The sequence below is a fragment of the Lissotriton vulgaris genome, chromosome 9 (genome assembly GCF_964263255.1).
Source record: "Lissotriton vulgaris chromosome 9, aLisVul1.2, whole genome shotgun sequence".
Lineage (NCBI taxonomy): Eukaryota > Metazoa > Chordata > Amphibia > Caudata > Salamandridae > Lissotriton > Lissotriton vulgaris.
The window spans coordinates 1,224,598,442-1,224,617,259 of record NC_141697.1 but is presented as its reverse complement, the minus strand read 5'-3'; the positions used below and the strand labels follow the sequence as shown (position 1 = coordinate 1,224,617,259).

At 50.0% G+C, this 18,818-nt stretch overlaps 1 protein-coding gene across 1 annotated transcript in view; it reads left to right on the top strand.

Annotated features, from left to right (window-relative positions):
• Positions 1–18,818, top strand: part of LOC147693100 (laminin subunit beta-1-like) — a 381,988-nt gene that overhangs the window by 301,982 nt on the left and 61,188 nt on the right. Inside the window, exons 27-28 of the mRNA XM_086939353.1 lie at positions 15,788–16,166; positions 17,513–17,697. Coding sequence (XP_086795479.1) covers positions 15,788–16,166; positions 17,513–17,697 — 564 coding nt within the window. The remainder of the gene's footprint in view (positions 1–15,787; positions 16,167–17,512; positions 17,698–18,818) is intronic.

Sequence of the window (18,818 nt, the reverse complement as noted above, 5' to 3'; positions counted from 1 at the left end):
TCTTGATAAAGTCTTTCTTGATAAAGAATCACGGTGTAGTGTCCGTTCATAAGTGTGGTGTGTCGACAGTGTGTACGATCAGTCCTCCCCGGCGGGGACTCCCCCCTCGATAAGACTCGGCAGTAATTGTGGGAGAGGAGGTTCCGGGTGGTTAGGAGAGTCCTCTTGACCCCTGGGGTCACCGCCTTCCAACATTGGTGGCAGCGACGCGATACGAACCTACGTCTGAAGATCGTACCACTGACACACTACCTGAACCTACACGCAGCAAACGCACAAGAAAAGAGCAACAATGACGACTACAGAATCTGGTGTAAAGACAACCTTCGACAAGGACCTCCTGGAAGATTACACACATAGAGAGCTGAAGCAGTTCTGCAAAGAACTGAGTATCCCGAGTACCGGACTAAGTACTAAGGAAGATTTCCAGAAAGCGCTGACCGCTTGGGTAGAGTCCCGAGCATCTCTTCCCCCGATCGAAGACGAGGGAGGGAGGCCACTGACCGAACCCGGTACACCGACCGGTGAGAGAATCCAGCAACCGACCCGGAGCCCAGCAACCGGGAGAGAGCGGTCATCGGAGGAGATGGCCGATCGAGAACGTGACCGAAGCCATGAGCTCGAACTGGCACGCCTCAAATTAGAGGGTGAACTCAAACTCGCAGAAAAAAAGTTGGCGGTGGAGCAGTTGCGGCTCCAGGGAGAGCTAGAGGAGAAGAAGCTCCAGAGGGAGCATGAAGGACGGAAACTTCAGCTCGAGCACGAGCGCAGCCTCAAAGAACTCAAATTGAAAGCCAGAAAAGAAGCAACCGGATCACCGGGCCTTGGGGAGCAGGTGGTCCCCAAAGAAACGAAGGTACATATCCCCAAGGACGTTGTAAAGGAATTTTACAAAGAAGACGACATCCAGCAATGGTTCAAAGCATACGAGGTGGCCATGTCCGCTCACCGAGTCCCGGAGAAGGACTGGGGGGCCGGCCTATGGAGCCGCTTCCTCAGAGAGGGGAGAGACACCCTGCTGGATCTACCGACGGCACACATGAACGCCTACCCACACATGAAAGACACTCTCTAATTCCGCTACGGCCTAATGCCAGAAATGTATCGCCAGTGGTTTAGGGAGTGCAAGAAGATTCCTGGCACCACATGGGTGGACTATGTGAACTACTACACCCGGGCCCTAGATGGGTGGATCAAGGGCAGCAATGTGACCACCTTCAAGGGCCTAGTCGACCTAGTGGCTTACGAGCACCTGTCCGCAAATTGCTTTGTGGAACTAAGACAGCATCTCCTGGACAGCAAGCTCGCCAACCCACGGAAACTGGCTGTGGAAGCCGATCGATGGGTGGCCACCCGAGTCCAGAAGGGGCCCGGGGGAGACCCCCCCACGGAACGACCAAGGATCTTCCCGCCAGCGAGGTGGGGGAGGTCGGGGCAAGCAGCAAAGTTCCCAGTCAGGGCCTCAACGTAGTCCCCCCAGAAACCAGACCCCGCGCTCTCCTCCCGCGACGAGAGCCGTCCCGAGTGCAGGTCCCCCGGGGCTCCGCCCCAGCTCCACGTGCTTCAAGTGTCAGCAACCCGGGCACTATGCCGGTGACCCCCGATGTCCCCTGACCCCGAAATCCACTCCCACTGGGCCCGCCACTAGACAGATATCCTCAGTAGCCTTAGAAGAGGAAGGGATAGAAGAACAGGGGGAGTGGGAACCCGCAGCCATGGTCCTAGCCTCCCTGGGGAATAGTGAGATGATCCCCGGAGATTATCTGCCCGACAACACCGAGAAGTACCGCCAAACAGTGAAGGTTAACGGGCTCGGCATAGGAGCCCTTCGGGATACAGGAGCCAGCATCACGTCTGTTAGGTACACGCTAGTTCCTGAGTCCATGATCATCCCCCACACCTCCTGTCGGGTGATAGCAGCCGATAATTCTGTCCGCACCTGCAGGATAGCCCAGGTCCCGTTTGAGTGGGAGGGGGTCTCGGGCGATCTGCGGGTCGCAGTTTGCACGGACATGCCTGTAGACTGCCTCCTGGGGAATGACTTAGAGAGTTCCCAGTGGAAAGAGGTAGAGAGAAGGACCCATTTAGCCATGTTAGGACTGCCCCAATGGGCCTGTGTGAGCACCCGGGCCATGACCGCCAGAAGGCCCAACCCCGAGAACGAAGAGCCTGAGTTCCCCAGTTCAGCCCCTGATGTCCCCGAGGGCGGCGAGCACCCTAAGGTCCTCGACCAGCCCTCCCTCGAAGAGAACGCATCTGACGAAGGTCCCCTCGGACCAGCTGTTGAACCAGTCCCGACCCTAGCAGATCTCCCAGAGTTGGCCCAGTGGCGCCAAGAGGGAGGACCGTCCCGAGAGGAGTTCTGCCAAGAGCAGACCTCCTGCCCTGCCCTAGAGGGGCTCCGCCGACAGGCCGCAGCCCAGGCCGCTGGAGACTAGTCCGGCTCCCATTACCTTTACTGGGAAAACGGCCTACTGTACAGTGAACAGAAGACCGCAGAACTAGGATCAGCCTGTGTGCTCGTGGTACCCCTACGTTTCCGCGGACTCCTCCTCAACCTGGCCCACGATGTGCCCCTGGCAGGGCATCTGGGCCAAGATAAGACCTTCCAACGACTAGTGACCCATTTCTACTGGCCCCACATGCGGGCTGATGTGGAACACCACTGCAAGTCCTGCCCCACGTGTCAGGCTAGCGGCAAAAGCGGAGGCAAGCGCAAGGCTCCCCTCCAGCCCTTTCCAGTTGTCAGTACCACCTTTGAGAGGGTGGGGATCGACATCGTCGGACCTCTGGACCCCTGGACTTCCTTAGGCCACCGGTTCATCCTGGTTCTGGTCGATCACGCCACCCGATACCCCGAAGCCATCCCCCTCCGGACCGTGACGGCCCCAGTCGTGGGCCGGGCCCTCATGGGGATCTTCTCCCGGGTGGGATTCCTCCGAGAAGTGGTGAGCGACCGAGGCACGAACTTCATATCCCGGTACATGAAGTCCCTCTGGCAACAGTGTGGGGTGTCCTACCGGTTCACCACCCCCTACCATCCCCAGGGCAACGGCCTGGTTGAGCGGTTCAACCGCACCCTGAAAGGTATGATCATGGGTCTTGAGGAGCCCTTGCGACACAAGTGGGACGTCCTCCTACCCTGCCTCCTGTTCGCCTACCGAGAGGTACCCCAGAAATCCTTGGGGTTTAGCCCTTTCGAGCTGCTCTATGGGCACCCCGTCCGGGGTCCCCTCAGCCTGGTCAAGGAAGGCTGGGAGGCAGCCCCCCCGAGCACACCCCCGACGTATTCTCCTACGTCCTGGCCCTCCGGAACCAGACGCGGAAGTTTCGCGAACTGGCCGAGGCCAACCTGGAAGCCAGCCAAGAGGAGATGAAACGCTGGTACGACCAGAATGCCACACTGGTCGAGTTTCAACCAGGCCAACAGGTTTGGGTCATGTCCCCAGTGGAACCTTGTGCCTTGCAGGACAAGTGGACTGGACCCTTTAAGGTGATAGAGCGCAAGAGCCAGGTCACCTACCTCGTTGATACGAAATCAGCCCGAAACGCCCTGAAAGTGTTACACGTAAACCGGCTCAAACCCCATTTTGTGCGGTCTGAGTTGGGGTTACTCCTTGCCACCGACGACGGAGAGGAAGAGGAAACGGACCCTCTACCCGATCTCCTGTGTGCAAAGGATCAAGATGGCTCCGTAGAGGGAGTGAGTCTCTCCTCCCCCCTCACCCCCTTACAGTGAGAGGAATGTCGCCATTTGCTGGGACAATTCTCAGACCTCTTCTCCCTCACGCCCGGCGTCACCAGTTGGTGCATCCACGACGTGGACACCATGGACAGCCCTTCGGTACGGCACAGAGCCTACCGAGTCCCAGACCGAGTCCGATCCTGCATCAAGGCTGAGGTCGACAACATGTTGGACCTAGGAGTGGTGGAAGCCTCCGACAGCCCATGGGCTAGCCCCGTGGTCCTGGTTCCGAAGGCGGCCGCCCCCGGCACCGTTCCTGAGCTGAGGTTCTGCGTCCACTACCGCGGACTCAATGCAGTCACCGAACTGACGCACACCCCATCCCCCGAGCCGACGAACTGATTAACCGCCTCGGGTCGGCTCAGTACCTCAGTACCTTCGATCTCACCAGTGGCTACTGGCAGATCGGCCTCACGGAGAGGGCCCAAGAAAGGTCTGCTTTCTCCACTCCGGATGGCCATTTCCACTTCCGAGTCATGCCCTTCGGCATGAAAAACGCCCCCGCCACCTTCCAGCGACTGGTCAATCAGGTCCTGGCCGGGTTGGAAAGTTTCAGTGCAGCCTACCTAGACGACATTGCGGTGTTCAGTGCTCACTGGCCCGAGCACCTGCACCACCTCTGGGAGGTGTTGGACGCCCTGCGTCGAGCCGGGCTCACCATTAAAGCTAGTAAATGCCAAATAGGGCAAAGCTCAGTGGTATACTTAGGGCACCAGGTCGGCAGCGGCCTCGTGGCCCCCCTCCAACCCAAGATAGAGGCAATCAATGCCTGGGAGACCCCCACGACCCAGACCGAGGTGCGGGCTTTCCTAGGGCTCAAAGGGTACTACCGCAGATTCATCAAGGGGTACGGGAGTATTGTAGGCCCCCTCACCGAGTTGACAGCCAAGGCCAACCCCAAGAAGGTTATCTGGACCCCCGCCTGTCAGGAGGCCTTCGAAGAATTGAAACAGGCCATGTGCACCGCTCCAGTCCTACAGGCCCCTGACTACTCCCGAGAGTTCGTGGTTCAGAACGATGCCTCCGAGCATGGCATCGGGCCGTGCTCTCCCAAGTGGACGACAAGGGGATTGATCATCCGGTAGCCTTTATCAGCCGAAGGCTACTTCCCCGGGAGCAGAGATGGAGCACCATCGAGCGAGAAGCCTTTGCAGTAGTCTGGGCCTTGAAGAAACTGAGGCCCTACCTGTTCGGGACCCACTTCCGGGTTCAGACCGACCACCGTCCTCTCCGGTGGCTCACGCAAATGAGAGGAGAGAACCCTAAACTGCTACGCTGGTCCATCTCCCTCCAAGGGATGGATTTTACTGTGGAACACAGGCCTGGTGCCGACTACGCCAACGTCGACGGCCTGTCCCGCTTCTTCCGCCTAAGCGAAGAGAACCCCCAAGAGGATGGGTAGTTCTCCTCGTCTTTCAGCTAGAGGGGACGCATGTTGGACCCGGCCTCGTGGCGTGGTCCTCGCTGATCTCCACAGCTCCAGATCTACGGGTGGAACTGATTCCCGTCCACCCAGAACTGTACATGACACTCCTACCCCGGACCTGAGACGATCCCCAGACCGCGTTCCTGCACCCGTGCACGTGACCATCAGACTCCATGTTTGGCCACCCCGGCCGGCCGGCCGCCTTCTTTCCTTTCGGCAGCCCCTGGCCACTCCTGGCTACAGCCAAGCATGCGCGTCCGGCGCGCCCAGATCCGCCCGGGGGGTGAAAGACTCCCCAAGTACCCGAAACCAAGACCTCCATCACACCTCCGTCCCCCTTCCGAGGAACTGGTTTCCCTCACACCTCTGAACTATCCCTGGGGGCTGGTTTCGATCGCACCTTGGGCCTCCTAGCGAGCTAGCTCCAGGCCTTGATGGGGGTCTGGGATTCCCGGGACGCATGGTCCAAAGCATCAAAGAACCAACCGCCCAGACAATTGGGCGCCTGGCCCTCGGACCTCCGGCCTCCTGCCTCTGAGGGTCCGGACATCAAAGAGCTCCAGTACTATAAGACAGCCTGCCTTCCATCTAGTCGGCAGTTGTATCTTGGACAAGAAAGCCCTGCTGATTTGATCGCGGCTGACTTTGAGGAGAACAGACTCTGACCCACTGAGCCCTGCTGACGTCGTCGCGGCTCATCCTCGAACCTACGGAACGGAACCATCGGGGCCCTGCTGACGCTGTCGCGGCTCCATCTCGAAGAGTAAGACTTGAACCATCGGAGCCCTGCTGACGCTGTCGCGGCCCCCTCTCGGAACACGAGACCTGAACCATCGGAGCCCTGCTGACGCTGTCGCGGCTCCATCTGCTTACGAGTACGACGGAGTACTCCTGACCAAGCCCTGCTGACCTCGTCGCGGCTTGTCGAACACTCTGGTCCGGCTGGACCATCGACGCTACCCTCACTATCATCTTGAACCAGAAGTGAGTAGGACAGCAAGTCCCATCGCCAGCCCCTGTACCCCCCAGTTCGAGGATTGAGAACTGTGAGCAGGGTGCGTTGTGTGCCCACTGGCCTCCTAAGACTGTCCCGCTTCCCCGATCCCTCGTTACGAGACTTTCGCGATCCCTCGATCGCTGTGTATTGCTCCTTACTTTTAATCTTGATAAAGTCTTTCTTGATAAAGAATCACGGTGTAGTGTCCGTTCATAAGTGTGGTGTGTCGACAGTGTGTACGATCAGTCCTCCCCGGCGGGGACTCCCCCCTCGATAAGACTCGGCAGTAATTGTGGGAGAGGAGGTTCCGGGTGGTTAGGAGAGTCCTCTTGACCCCTGGGGTCACCGCCTTCCAACACATGGTCTCTCCTGCAAGCTCTGGTCACAGTGGAAATAGAAGGAAGACTAACCCAACCATGTTTTCTTTTATATTTCAATAGTTATATTTTAAATTCAACCTCAACCTTTAGTTTGCTAAGTTTTAGGAAGTTAAGTTATTTTTTTTGTTAAGAACAAACTTTATTGATCTTTTCTTTGTCCACATGATAACCTCAGACTTTTCTATTTCAACAGTTATATTTTAAATTCAACCTCAACCTCTAGTTTGTTAGGTGTTAGGAAATGTAGTTATTTTTTCTGTAGAGTTGAGTAACACTACCAAGGACAAGAAGCCCAGTCAAACTGGAAAACAACCATTAATGTAGCATTTGAAGCACAATTTCGTACTATAACTGTTTATAAGAAGCATTGGCAAAACTAAAAGGTCTGGATTTAATGTCCCAAATTATGTAGAAAAAGGCATTCATGAAAGCTGCTGCAAGCAAAATATAACTTTATTTGCGTGGTTACTCAAAACCATTACAATAGAAAAGAAGAAAACAGTAGGATTAAAATCTAGAAATCTAAAATCCAAGGTCTAAAAAGAGATAAATCTGTGTACGCAGCAATTGTTAAAAGTTTTACATGCTTCAATTAAACTAGTCAGGTATTAAAAGATGATAGGCAGCCTCCACACGAGTGCCTCCCTGATTGCTTAGGGGGGAGTGTGCGGGTATATTGCACAAATTTGCCAAAAGTAGCCATGTGCTTCACTGTGTCCAGTGTGTAAAGTCGATGGACTGCCTCCTTTGCGGTGCGAGTACCCCATTGTAGTAGGATGGGCCTGAGATAGATTCTGCGGGCTAAACCCAGAGCCGGGCAGCAAAATAAGATGTGGACCACAGACTCACGTTTATATTTGCAAAGCCGGCACTCCATGATCACTGGTCTTGCTGGCCAGGTAGGGTATAATTCTTTAAGGGGGAGAGGATGTAGTCTGGCTGCTGAAATCCTGTGTAGGGCTTGTCTCCCCACAGCCTGCGTGCGATGGAGTTTGAGGTTATGCTCTGTATGTGGGAGGCTTTGAGACTCATGGAATCCTCTTGTTGCCAGGGATTCCATGTCCAAGGTGCGAGAACGTAGACGTACTTGTTTTTTTATTATGCTTTTGATAGTGGCATACATAACTATCCTGGGGTCCCAGTTCTCTGTTGCAAGTTTCAAAAGGTCTTTAGCGGAGACAAGACCCGCTGACCAAGGATTGCCGGGTTCTAAGAAAATACTTTTTATAGCAGCCTTCATTGATTTCTCTGGTGCCGTTGTTAGGTAGAAGTATTTGCTCAGAGAGGCCATCTCTTCCAGTTTTTGTTGGTTGAGGTTGAATTCCAGCCAAAGCAGATTGTTCCTGGTGTAGGCAGGTAAGTGGAATAGCTTTTTGTAAGCTGTGCAGTGGGTTTTTTCTAGATCTTTCGCGAATTTCCCTGGGAATGCCTGTTGTGTGTAATTAAGAGATGGTATTAATTTTGCCCTCAGAACTCTTTGGATAGCCGTTGTTGTAGGACTATGTAAGGTAGCGTATAGTTTACAGAGGGCATAGATAATGCTTTTCCCTTTCATCTGCATTTTGTGGAGATGGACTCCTGGGCGGCCTGTTTCACTAAATCAAACCCCAGGTATTTGTAATGATGTACGCAGTCCAAAGTCAGATGACCCAGCCTCCATTTTGCCAGTTTTATTTTTAGGGTAGTGCCCAAAAATCACTGCTTTGGACCTTGCTGGGATGGCAACCAGCTTGTTTTTGGCATTGTAAGTTACAAGGGCTGTGAGTGCTTTTTGTAAGGCAGTTTTGGTGTGATCTAAGAGTACCAGGTCGTCAGCATATTGCATCAGTTGGATCTTGGTACACCCAATCCTGGGTGTGGCTAGTGTAGCTGCAATCAAGGCTTGGCCCATGTCTGCGGTGTATGAATTAAAAAGCATTGGGGCCAGGACGTAGCCTTGCTTTAGCCCGCGGTCCACTTTGATTTTCTCTGTAGCAAATTTGCTCGAGAGTTTAATTTTTACCCAAGTTCGTGAGTACAGCGATCTGATCGCTTGTAATAAAGATGGGTTGATGTTCCAGCATGTCAACTTCTGCCAGAGGATGGTGCGATCTACACCGTCGAAGGCTGCAGAGTAGTCAATAAAACAGGCAAAAAGCGGCAGGCTTTGTTGAGTCACGACTTGTTGGGCTAGATATGACAGGGCAATTATGTTGTCCACAGTCGAGGCCCCAGGACTGAACCCAGTTTGAAAAAAGGGCAGAAGGCCTTCAGTGCTGGCCCAGTCCGCTAGTTCCGCCAGAAGGGTGCTTGCATAGGCCTTGCCCTCGACGTCCAGCAGGTTGGATTTTGGCCCTTTCTTATATATTGGATGCAGTAACGATCCTCTCCAGGAGTCTGGGACATCCCCCAAGAACCTGCATTCGGCACATAGCTGGTTCAGATTATCCGTCCAGAAGTCTATGTCTGCCCTGAAAAGGGAGCCAGGCAGGCCATTGGGACCAGGTACCCCATTGTGTTGAATCTTTTTTAAAATTGTACAAACTAAAGTTTTACCTGGAGGAGCTGGGTCATCGACGTTTTGGGTGCAGCAGTAGTACTGTCTGTTCCTTCCCTTGCAGTCAGGGATTTATTTAGAGAAGTTGTACTTTTATCATCTTTATACAAAGTTTTCACATGGGCAACCCATGTACCTGCATCGAGTGAATTCTCTCTGTTAGTGGCGCCTTGGGTAAAGTTATTTAAGTATCGCCAGAACTCTTGGGATTTACATAGTCTCAGCAGATCAAAGATCTTCAGCCATTTCGCCTCTATGCATTCGGGTTTTGCGTCCCAGACCTGCTTCGAATGGCTTTTTGCGGCTTCTTTGAGTAGCCTTTTGGCAGATGCTCATCCAGTTTTCCGATGAGCCCTGCATTTGGCATTTAATTGTTTGTCACTTTCCTTGATTGCTGGGATGAATCCTTGAGTATATGATGAATCTAAGGGGGTTCTGTGTGTTGTGCTCCCCCGAAGCAGTGAGGCTAATTTGTTGGCGAACTGATCCCATTCATCTATGATGCCCCTGCCAGCGTTTTTTTCCATTTATCGAACTTGTTAATTGGCGTTGGCCCCCATTTAATTATTTTTAGTACTTTGTGCAGTTCTTCTCCGTTGGATGCCCCAATGCAGCTTAGAAAGTGGCGTGCATCTGCTGTGAGGTTTAACTGAATCAGTAAGGCGGCGTGATCGCTTTCGCTTTGTGGGTGCACTGTATAATTTACCATGAGTTTTTGTATTCTCTTGCTTAATAGGATGTACTCTATTGTGGTTTGATTGTTGTATGTAGGAGCAAAGAGTGCCCCTGGCTTGTTCCTTAAAGACAGAGATTGTGCTGTTATAAGTCTGCATTAGGGCGTTAAAACTTCCTGTGGGCCCGAGTGGTGGCTTTGCGGTGCAATATCCCCTATATTGTGTGTGTTAAAATCCCCAAGGATGATAGATTCCATAGATGCAAACTGTAAAAGCAGAGTTTCTATCTGATTTATCAGCTGAGTCAGTTTGTCCTTGGCACCCGGCCCATGGGAATTATAGTAGGCGTTAATTAGAAGGATTGAGAGTGGGCCATCAACCGTGGAAAGGCCTTTCAGGGTACCCGCCAGAAACATGTTTGATGGGGTTTTTATTTCTGTGAAGTGTATTTTCAGAGAGTGCTTAATATATATGGAAATCCCACCTGAGGGTCTTCCGAATATATTGCCTTTGATGGCTGGCTTACAATATTCCGCGTATCCTCTTATTGATATAGGTTTAATTGCCCATGTTTCTTGAGTGCAAATTAGGTCAGCACCTTCAAGGAATGTTAGTGCCAGTGGGTTTTGCATTAGCTTTGAAATCCCTGCGACGTTCCAGGTCATAATATTTAATCTTCGAGTGTTATCCAAAGGGTCTCTGTACTTGGCTAAGCCGTTTTTCGGTGGGTGCCGAACCTTAGATGACGCGGTCTCCTTACTTACGGGGGACCTGGAATTAGGGGCAAGCAACATATAGAATTATAGACTTGGGGTGGTTTTCACTGAGGGTTTCTGAATTAAATCAAATAGACAACAAGAGCAAATGTTGAGTAGTTTATAATGTGACTCAGAACTTTGAGGTGAAAAGCATCCCCTTTATTTGCTGTTACCGATCTACAACTTTATGTTATTTATGACCCGAAAATCATAGCCCCCTGCATTCAACAGCTGCGCAGGGGTAACCTTCCTGAATACTGCCCTGTTGGGCTTTCTCTAGTTGCGAAACATAGCCTTTCTATTTCTAGTTGTGACACATGGCCTTACCACTAATAGTTTATGATAGCGCCATTCCAGTCGGGAATGGCGGCCCCCGACGCACACTGTGTAGAAAAAATTCCTTTGAACTTGTAGTTTTCTTTCAAAATAAAGTTTTATTATTAACGTTGAATGTTGCAATCCTTAGTCTTTCACATATTTCATAAATCAAATTTGTAATTGGCCCAATGCATTTCGGGCAATGCTGCCCTTTTTCAGGGGCATTAATGTTTTCTTCTGAGCGCTGAGGGAGGCTTCGTGCAGGGCCTCTGGGCGCTGTGATACTGATGGACCAAGACTCAGAAGGAGGTACCCAGGCAGCACCTAATCACTTGCTCGTATCTCTTCACCTTCAATTTAACAAATCTTTGTGTGCGAGAAGGTTCAGTTCTCATTTCATTGTCTTACCACTAATAGTGGCATACAAGCTTACTACTTCTAGTTGTGACACACAGCCTCACTACTTCTAGCTGTGACACATGTCCTTACCACTTTTAGTTACAAAACATAGCCTTACTACTTCTAGTTGTGACAAACGGCCTTAATACTTCTAGTTGTGACAAACCGCCTTACTACTTCTAGTTGTGACACATGGCCTTACCACTAAAATTTGTGACACATGGGCTTACTACCTCTAGTTGTGACACACGGCCTTACTACTTCTAGTTATTACACATGGCCTTACCACTTCTAGTTTCGACACACGGCCTTACAACTTCTAGTTGTGACACATGGCCTTACCACTTATTTTTTTATTTATTTATTTAAAAAATTTATAAAGCGCAGCGTATACCCGTGGGTGTCTTGGCGCTATGACTTTGCTGAAAATCTCAGATTGAACATGTATCTACCTTAAAAAGTATTGTCCTGAGCAGATTATTGGTCAAATAACCAGGTTTTTACCAGTTTTCTTAATTGAAGTAGCGAGGGTGCCAATTTTATTTCCTTTGGAAGCGTGTTCCAAAGTTTGGCTGCAGCATTGGTAAAGCATCTGTCGCCCCATGTCACCGTCCTAGTGTGTGGCACTGCCAGTAGATGTCTCTGTTCAGATCGTAAGGATCTTTTAGGTAAATAATAGAAGAGTTTCTGTTTGAGAAATGCTGGTCCATGGCCCTTAAGAGCTTTATAGGTGAGACACAAGGTCTTGAATCTAATGCGATTTCTCACTGTTAACCAGTGGAAGTTCCTTATCGCTTGCTTGGTAGACTGAAACTTAGGAATGCCAGCTAGTAGCCTTGCGGCAGCATTTTGTATAAGCTGCAGTTTGGCCACCACCCGTACCTGGGCATTTACAAATAATCCATTGCAGTAATCAAGTGATGAGAGTACTAAGGAACTCACCGCTGTTTTCCTAGTACTCTCAGGAAGATAGGGCAGGATTTTTCTAATGATCTTAAGCTTGTAGAAGGCAGACGACGCAACCTGATTGGCATGGTTAGAGAAATTAAGATTGTCGTCGAATATAATTCCTAAATTCCTGACCTTTTGCACAGGTTCTGGGGGGGCTCCGAGTGGGGTCGGCCACCAAAAAGTGGACCACTGCGGCGATAGATTTCCAAAGATCATTACCTCTGTTTTATCAGAGTTCAGACGCAAGCAGTTCTCAGACATCCATTCCTTGATGGCAAGCATGCCTTCTTGGAACCTGGCGGCTACCTCCTCACCATCATTCTTAATTGCGATCACCAATTGGGTGTCGTCGGCGTATGAGGTAAGGCTCATCCGGAAGTTCTTAATCACCCTTGCTAAGTCCGACACATAGATGTTAGAAAGTGTCGGACTTAGGGATGAGCCTTGCGGAACGCCACATGGAAGGGCGAGCTCAGTAGATTGAAATGCGCCCAGTGTCACTGCTTGTGTTCTGTTGGACAGAAATGAAGCCAGAAGCTCCCTGGCCTTTGAGCAAATGCCCATTTCCTCGACACGGTCAATCAAGACAGCATGATTGACCGTGTCGAAGGCCGCCGAGAGATCCAGCAGGACCAGTATAGCTGTTCCTCCTTGGTCCCTGATGGTTCTGATATCATCGGCAGCCTTAATGAGGGCAGTCTCTGTTCCATGAAGTTTCCGGAACCCAAACTGCGACTCGTCCAGGAGGTTATTGTGTTCAATATATTCAGCAAGTTGGGTGTTCATTGCTTTTTCCACTATTTTAGCCAAGTAAGGCAGGCTGGCAATAGGTCTATAGTTTTTGAGAGTTGTTTTATCTAGACCAGTTTTTTTAAGGAGAGGTTTCAGTAGAGTGTTTTTTAACTTATCTGGGAAAATCCCAGATTGGAACATGGCGTTACAAATAGAAGTAATGACTTTGCTCACCACGTCAATTACTGGAATAAAGATTTTAGGGGGGCAGGGATCTAGGGATGAGCCTGTTTTTACCTGTCTCATAAGATCTCCTATTTCCTGATTCGTCATATCCCTGAATCTAGTAAACGAACAGTCCGGGTTATTTTTGGGTGATTTAGGTTGTATGCTGGTACTTAATGAAGTAACCGAAAATTCTGAATATATGTCGTTTACTTTTGAGAAGAAGAAACCTGCTAAATGATTGCAGAATTCCTGAGAATGGGGAGGGCTCAGATCTACCACCTTCCCTGCCAAAGTCTTAACTACTTCAAACAGTTGTCGACTCGAGTTTTTTGATTTGTTAATTTGCTGGTCAAAGTAGTTCTTCTTTTCCTCCTGAATCATTTTTTTGTAGTTGGTGAGTTCGTCTTTATACTTGGCTTTGCTTATGTTGTCATACGTCTTGCGCCAGGTTCTTTCCTGGTTCCTGCAGATCTGTTTTTGCTTTCTGAGGGTCTCTGAGTACCACGGTGCTGAAGGCACTTTTCTGTTTTTAGATATGGTTTTTAGTGGAGCATGCATATCCACCGCATTGCCTACCCAATTGAGATACTGCCCCACTGCTTCAGTAGGGTCAGACTGAATATTCGGGCAAGTCTTGGACAAGGACATCTTAAAGGTTTCGTAATCGATGTCCTTCCATACTCTGAATTTATTTTGGAAAGGGGTCTGTTTAGCGGGGTTGGTTCGTTTAACCGGTAGATGACACAAAATGGCATGGTGATCTGTCCACGTGAGAGGTAGAATTTTAGATATCTCCAGCTCACTGATGTTGGAAAAGATGGTGTCCAAAGTGTGTCCAGCATCATGTGTTGGAGCTTTTATATGCTGGTTTAAGCCCAGTGTGTGACATTCTGCTAGTAGCGTTTGTGTATCAGCCTCATCTGTCTTATCCAGATGGAAATTTATGTCTCCTAATGCCATAAAGGAATCCTCAATGGCTAGGGGTTCCAACCAAGAAGTGAAGGTGGAAAGAAATTCTGAGCGAGGTCCTGGTGGCCTGTAGATAAGCACTCCCTTAAGGTTGTGTGAAGCATTCAGATTAATGGCAAAGTGCAACGCCTCACATGCCGGCGATGGTACCGGGGAAATTCTAACTGGGAAAATATCCCGAGTAATGATAGCCAGGCCTCCTCCTCTTTTTTTCCCCTGTCTATCTCGCCTATACACTTTAAAGCCGTCTGGTACGGCTACCTGAAGGTCAGGCTCGGATGTGTCATCCATCCAAGTTTCGGTTACAAAAAGGATATCTATTGCGTGGTCCACAATCAGATCAGCGATATCCTGCCTATGCTTAGCCAAGGAGCGAGCATTAATAAGGGAGATGGATATAGTGGTATGTTTGGCGGTGCCATCAGTCAGATGTTTAACTTTGTTATCAATTAGGGGAATGATGGATTTACAGTCCCTACACCCAATTGTAGCTTGATCTGAAAGATCCTCTGGATTGTGCTGACTACAAATCGTCAGTTGTCCTGGATTCAACTTACGTATTTCTCCAGAGGAGTAAGTAGTCCTTTCAGTATCCATTGACACAGGGGGTATGGCGCTAGGCGCGTGTCCGGCGCGGACGGGCGCAGACGGGCTTGCCTCTGGCGCGCCGCCGGCGCGCCCGCTGCGCCCGTCCGCTGCGCGGACGGGCGATGTTGTTGTTTTTATACATACTTTGAGCGGGGCGGGAGGAGGGTGGGAGGGGCGTCGAGCTCTCCGGCGAGCCTGCCCAATCTAAGATGGCTGCCAAAGTGGTGTTGAAAGGTTCCCTGCGCCTCAGTGGAGCGAGGCTGTGGAAAGGGGGTGTTTGTGCCTCAGCGAAGTAATCTCGCGGTAGGGGTGTCAGGGATGTTTTAAAAGCGCTCTAGATAAAATATAATACAATTTTTAAAGCAATTAGTCAATCAATCGTTTTTAAGGTAACAAGGTGCAAGAGAGCACAATAGACCTCCGGCTTCCGCCTCAGAGGGAAACAGCAAGTATTCTAGTTGTGACACACAGCCTTACCACTTCTAGTTGTGACACACAGCATTACCACCTCTAGTTGTGACACATGGCCTCACCACTTCTAGTTGTGACACATGGCCTTACCACTTCTGAATTGAGACACAGAGCATTACCACCTCTAGTTGTGACACACGGTCTCACCACTTCTAGTTGTGACACACAGCCTTACTACTTCTAGTTGTGACACAGCCTCATCACTTCTAGTTGTGACACACAGCCTTACCACTTCTAGTTGTAACACATGCCTAACCACCTCTAGTTGTGACACACCCCCTTACCACTTGTAGTTGCGTCACATGGACTTACCACTTCTAGTTGTGACACATGGACTTACCACTTCTACTTGTGATACACGGCCTTACCACTTCTAGTTGTGATACACTGCCTTACCACTTCTAGTAGTGACACACTGCCTTACCACTTCTAGTTGTGACACATGGTCTTACCACTTCTAGTAGTGACACACAGCCTTACCACTTCTACTTGTGACACACAGCCTTAAAACTTCTACTTGTGACACACATCATTACCACTTCTAGTTGTGACACATTGCCTTATCTCTTCTAATTGTGAAACACAGCCTTACCACTCTTTTCCTTTGCCTCTCAGCCTGTAACTGCGACAGCCGTGGTTCTGAGACACCGCAGTGTGACCGTCTGACCGGGCGATGCCTTTGCTATGAAGGATTCACAGGACAGCGGTGTGATCAGTGCAACCGTGGATTCCAGGACAACTTTCCGACCTGTACTGCTTGCCATCCTTGCTTCGCCCATTGGGACGCCATTGTGTCGCAGCTGCTGCGACAGCTGGACCTGCTGAAACAGAAGGCCGCGGACCTACTGGCCGGAGGCCCAGCTCCAGAAATCAGCAACAGTCGCATCCGAGACCTGGAGGACAAGCTTAGAGGGATTCAGCAGCTGATTGGAGATGGACGCAGTCAGGGCACTCTGCTGCTGGACCAGATGGCAAAACTGCTGAATGAGATAAGGCAAGTTCCCTTTGGCATTAATGGTTGTCTTTGGAGATTTGCAAGGGTAAACAATGGCAGGAAAATTGAAATATTCAGCTGTATCTGGCAAGATGGGCCAGTAGTTAATGCCCAGTGATGTGCTGGTCATGAGCTCACACCCCAACAAGGACAAGGGTAGTAAATTGATTATCTTTAAAATGGGTATTAGTGGTGCCACCTGTCATTTACAGTGCAGCCTGGGGCGCTCTGCAGCCGTTCACTTAAACCGAAACATGCTAGGCACAATACTTGAACTAATCTCAGTCACTGGTAATTACTCAGGGGCCACAATGCCGCCCACTGCTTTTTACCCACCATGTCACCTCTGACTTGAACCAGCCCTATGCAAATCAGCCTTGGTCCGGCTCCATTAGGAGGAGTTCAGCCTGACCTGAAAATCAATGCGAGCCGCGTGACGTACCAAACTTCTCCACATAATCTGTTTTTTGGTAACTCCACAGAAGTCCGCAGAGTGAAACTCCTCGAGTTACGTCCACCCCTAATTGCTACCCACAATAATTACCAGTGATGTGAGCTTGGTTCAAGCAATCAACCCATCACTTTATTGATTTCCTTATTTAAAAATCTTGTCATTCCTTATTAAATATAATCATGATTTTAATAGTGATAATTGACATGTACACAACAATAACTCACCACGGTCTTGAAGTGATAAGAGCATTTTACCATTGCCCACTTCAGAGGTACCCCTTTCATTCGGTTGAACATCTGAGCATGTGGTCTTATACTTGAAAATCACAACACACTAAACTGAATCACCTCTAAGGACTGCCAAGCTGAACAGAAATGTTCAGTGCTTTGTATATCTCTCCCATTTTGGCAGATAAGGGATCTAAGCAGATAATAATTGATTTCCACATAAACCCAAAAGGTGTGGTTAGTCCAGGAGTGGATAACAAAATCCAAGTCTCTCTTAAGTTGACAAATTTAGCCACTAGACCGCACCGCGCCCCTTGGAAAGGATGCAAAGGCCAGTCAACATGCACCTGGGACTGGAGCCTTTTCCCCAGAGGTTACCCATATTTTTCAGATGCTAGCATATTATCTCAACACGTTTTTTTCAGTCTTAAATCAAATATGTCAGTGCTGTCAGATAATAAATCTCCGAACTCAAGGTTGATCAGCATAAACAATCGTGTCCCGTTTGTGAATTTGGTATTAATAATTGTTAGGACTCAGAGTGTTTGCATTGAGCAAATTGTGTAATGGTTCCCTTTGACAGCGTGAAGTTGTGAAATGCAGTCTGTGATTTTCTGAAGTCCTCTGTCCTATAAATCCTCTCTCAATCCATCTTGCCTTCCCAGGGCAGACATGTCCCAACTGTGCCTGCAGCTGGACGCTCTGGAGAAACGTCTCAACCAGATAACATCGGAGGACAGATCTCAGAGGGGCAGGTTGGATGTGCTAATGGGAGAGGTCCGAAAGCTCAACGCGTCTGTGTCCAACCTGAAGAAGCAGCTGGAGGCCATCCTGGCCTCTGGATTTAATGGTATGAGGGAATTTAAAGGGCAGTGGAGTCATGTACGCATGGCAGGTAGATTGGTACCTGTAGAAAGTTGTCCTTGAAGAGGTTTGTTATCGAAACATTTGCATAGTCACATTTCTTCTTGGTTCCTGAAGTCATACCCATCACTCTTGAAATTGTTACTTTGGCTTCCAGTGAAGGCGCCCGTCCATTCTAAAGCTCTAACCTTGGTTCAGAACTCCACACACAGACATCAGGCACCCTTGAGAAGCAGAATTAGGATTACAATTAGCATCCCTGCTACCTCCAAGTTCTCTCTTTCACTGTCTCTCTCTCTCTCTCACTTACTCATTCACTCATGCACTTACTCACTCACTCACAAAGAACAAAAGAGATGTGGATCAGTGTGTGTGTGTGTGAGAGAGAGAGGCTCTCTCTCATGCACACACATGGATACACACCTCTTTTGGTCCCCTACCCTCTAACTCTGGTCAATTGTAAAATAATGTGTGAAGTGGTTACTCACTTTCTAAACAGACACAAACCTTTCTTGGTTCTGATCCACTAGATGAGTCCTAATGGCCTACCAGTAAAACTGGCTCGGCGTTTGCCTAGTTATCTTGGTCCTGAGACCCTACAGCTATTCCCAGGGGGTGAAGGTAGAGAGTTCACTACTATAAAGTGGCCTGTAGCTCCCGCACCTGAAAATACTAAGGGGCCGATTATGATTGTGGTTTTTCCGCATCCTCCGGGCCGGCGGAAGCCACCGCCGGCCCAGAGGATGCGGAAAAACCGCTGCCTCGCCTCCAAAGACCCACCGCCATATTAGGATGGCTGGTGGGTCTTGAATTCTGTCCGCCGCTTTTCCTCCGTGGTCGCATTACGACCGCGGCGGAAAAGCCCTAATATGGTGGCGGTATCTAACAGATACCGCCAGCCATATTAGTATGGTGGGAAAGACATGCATTTCCGCAGCGGGTTTTCCGCCGTGGAAAAGCATACGGACTTTCACTTCGGGGGCCCGTTGCGGGCCCCCTGGGTGAAGGGGGTTGGGGGGTTCACATGGGGGGTGCCTATGGTACCCCCCTGCATTTGCGTGCACAAAGCAGCAGGCACTGCGCGGTGCCTGCCGCTTTGTGCATGCA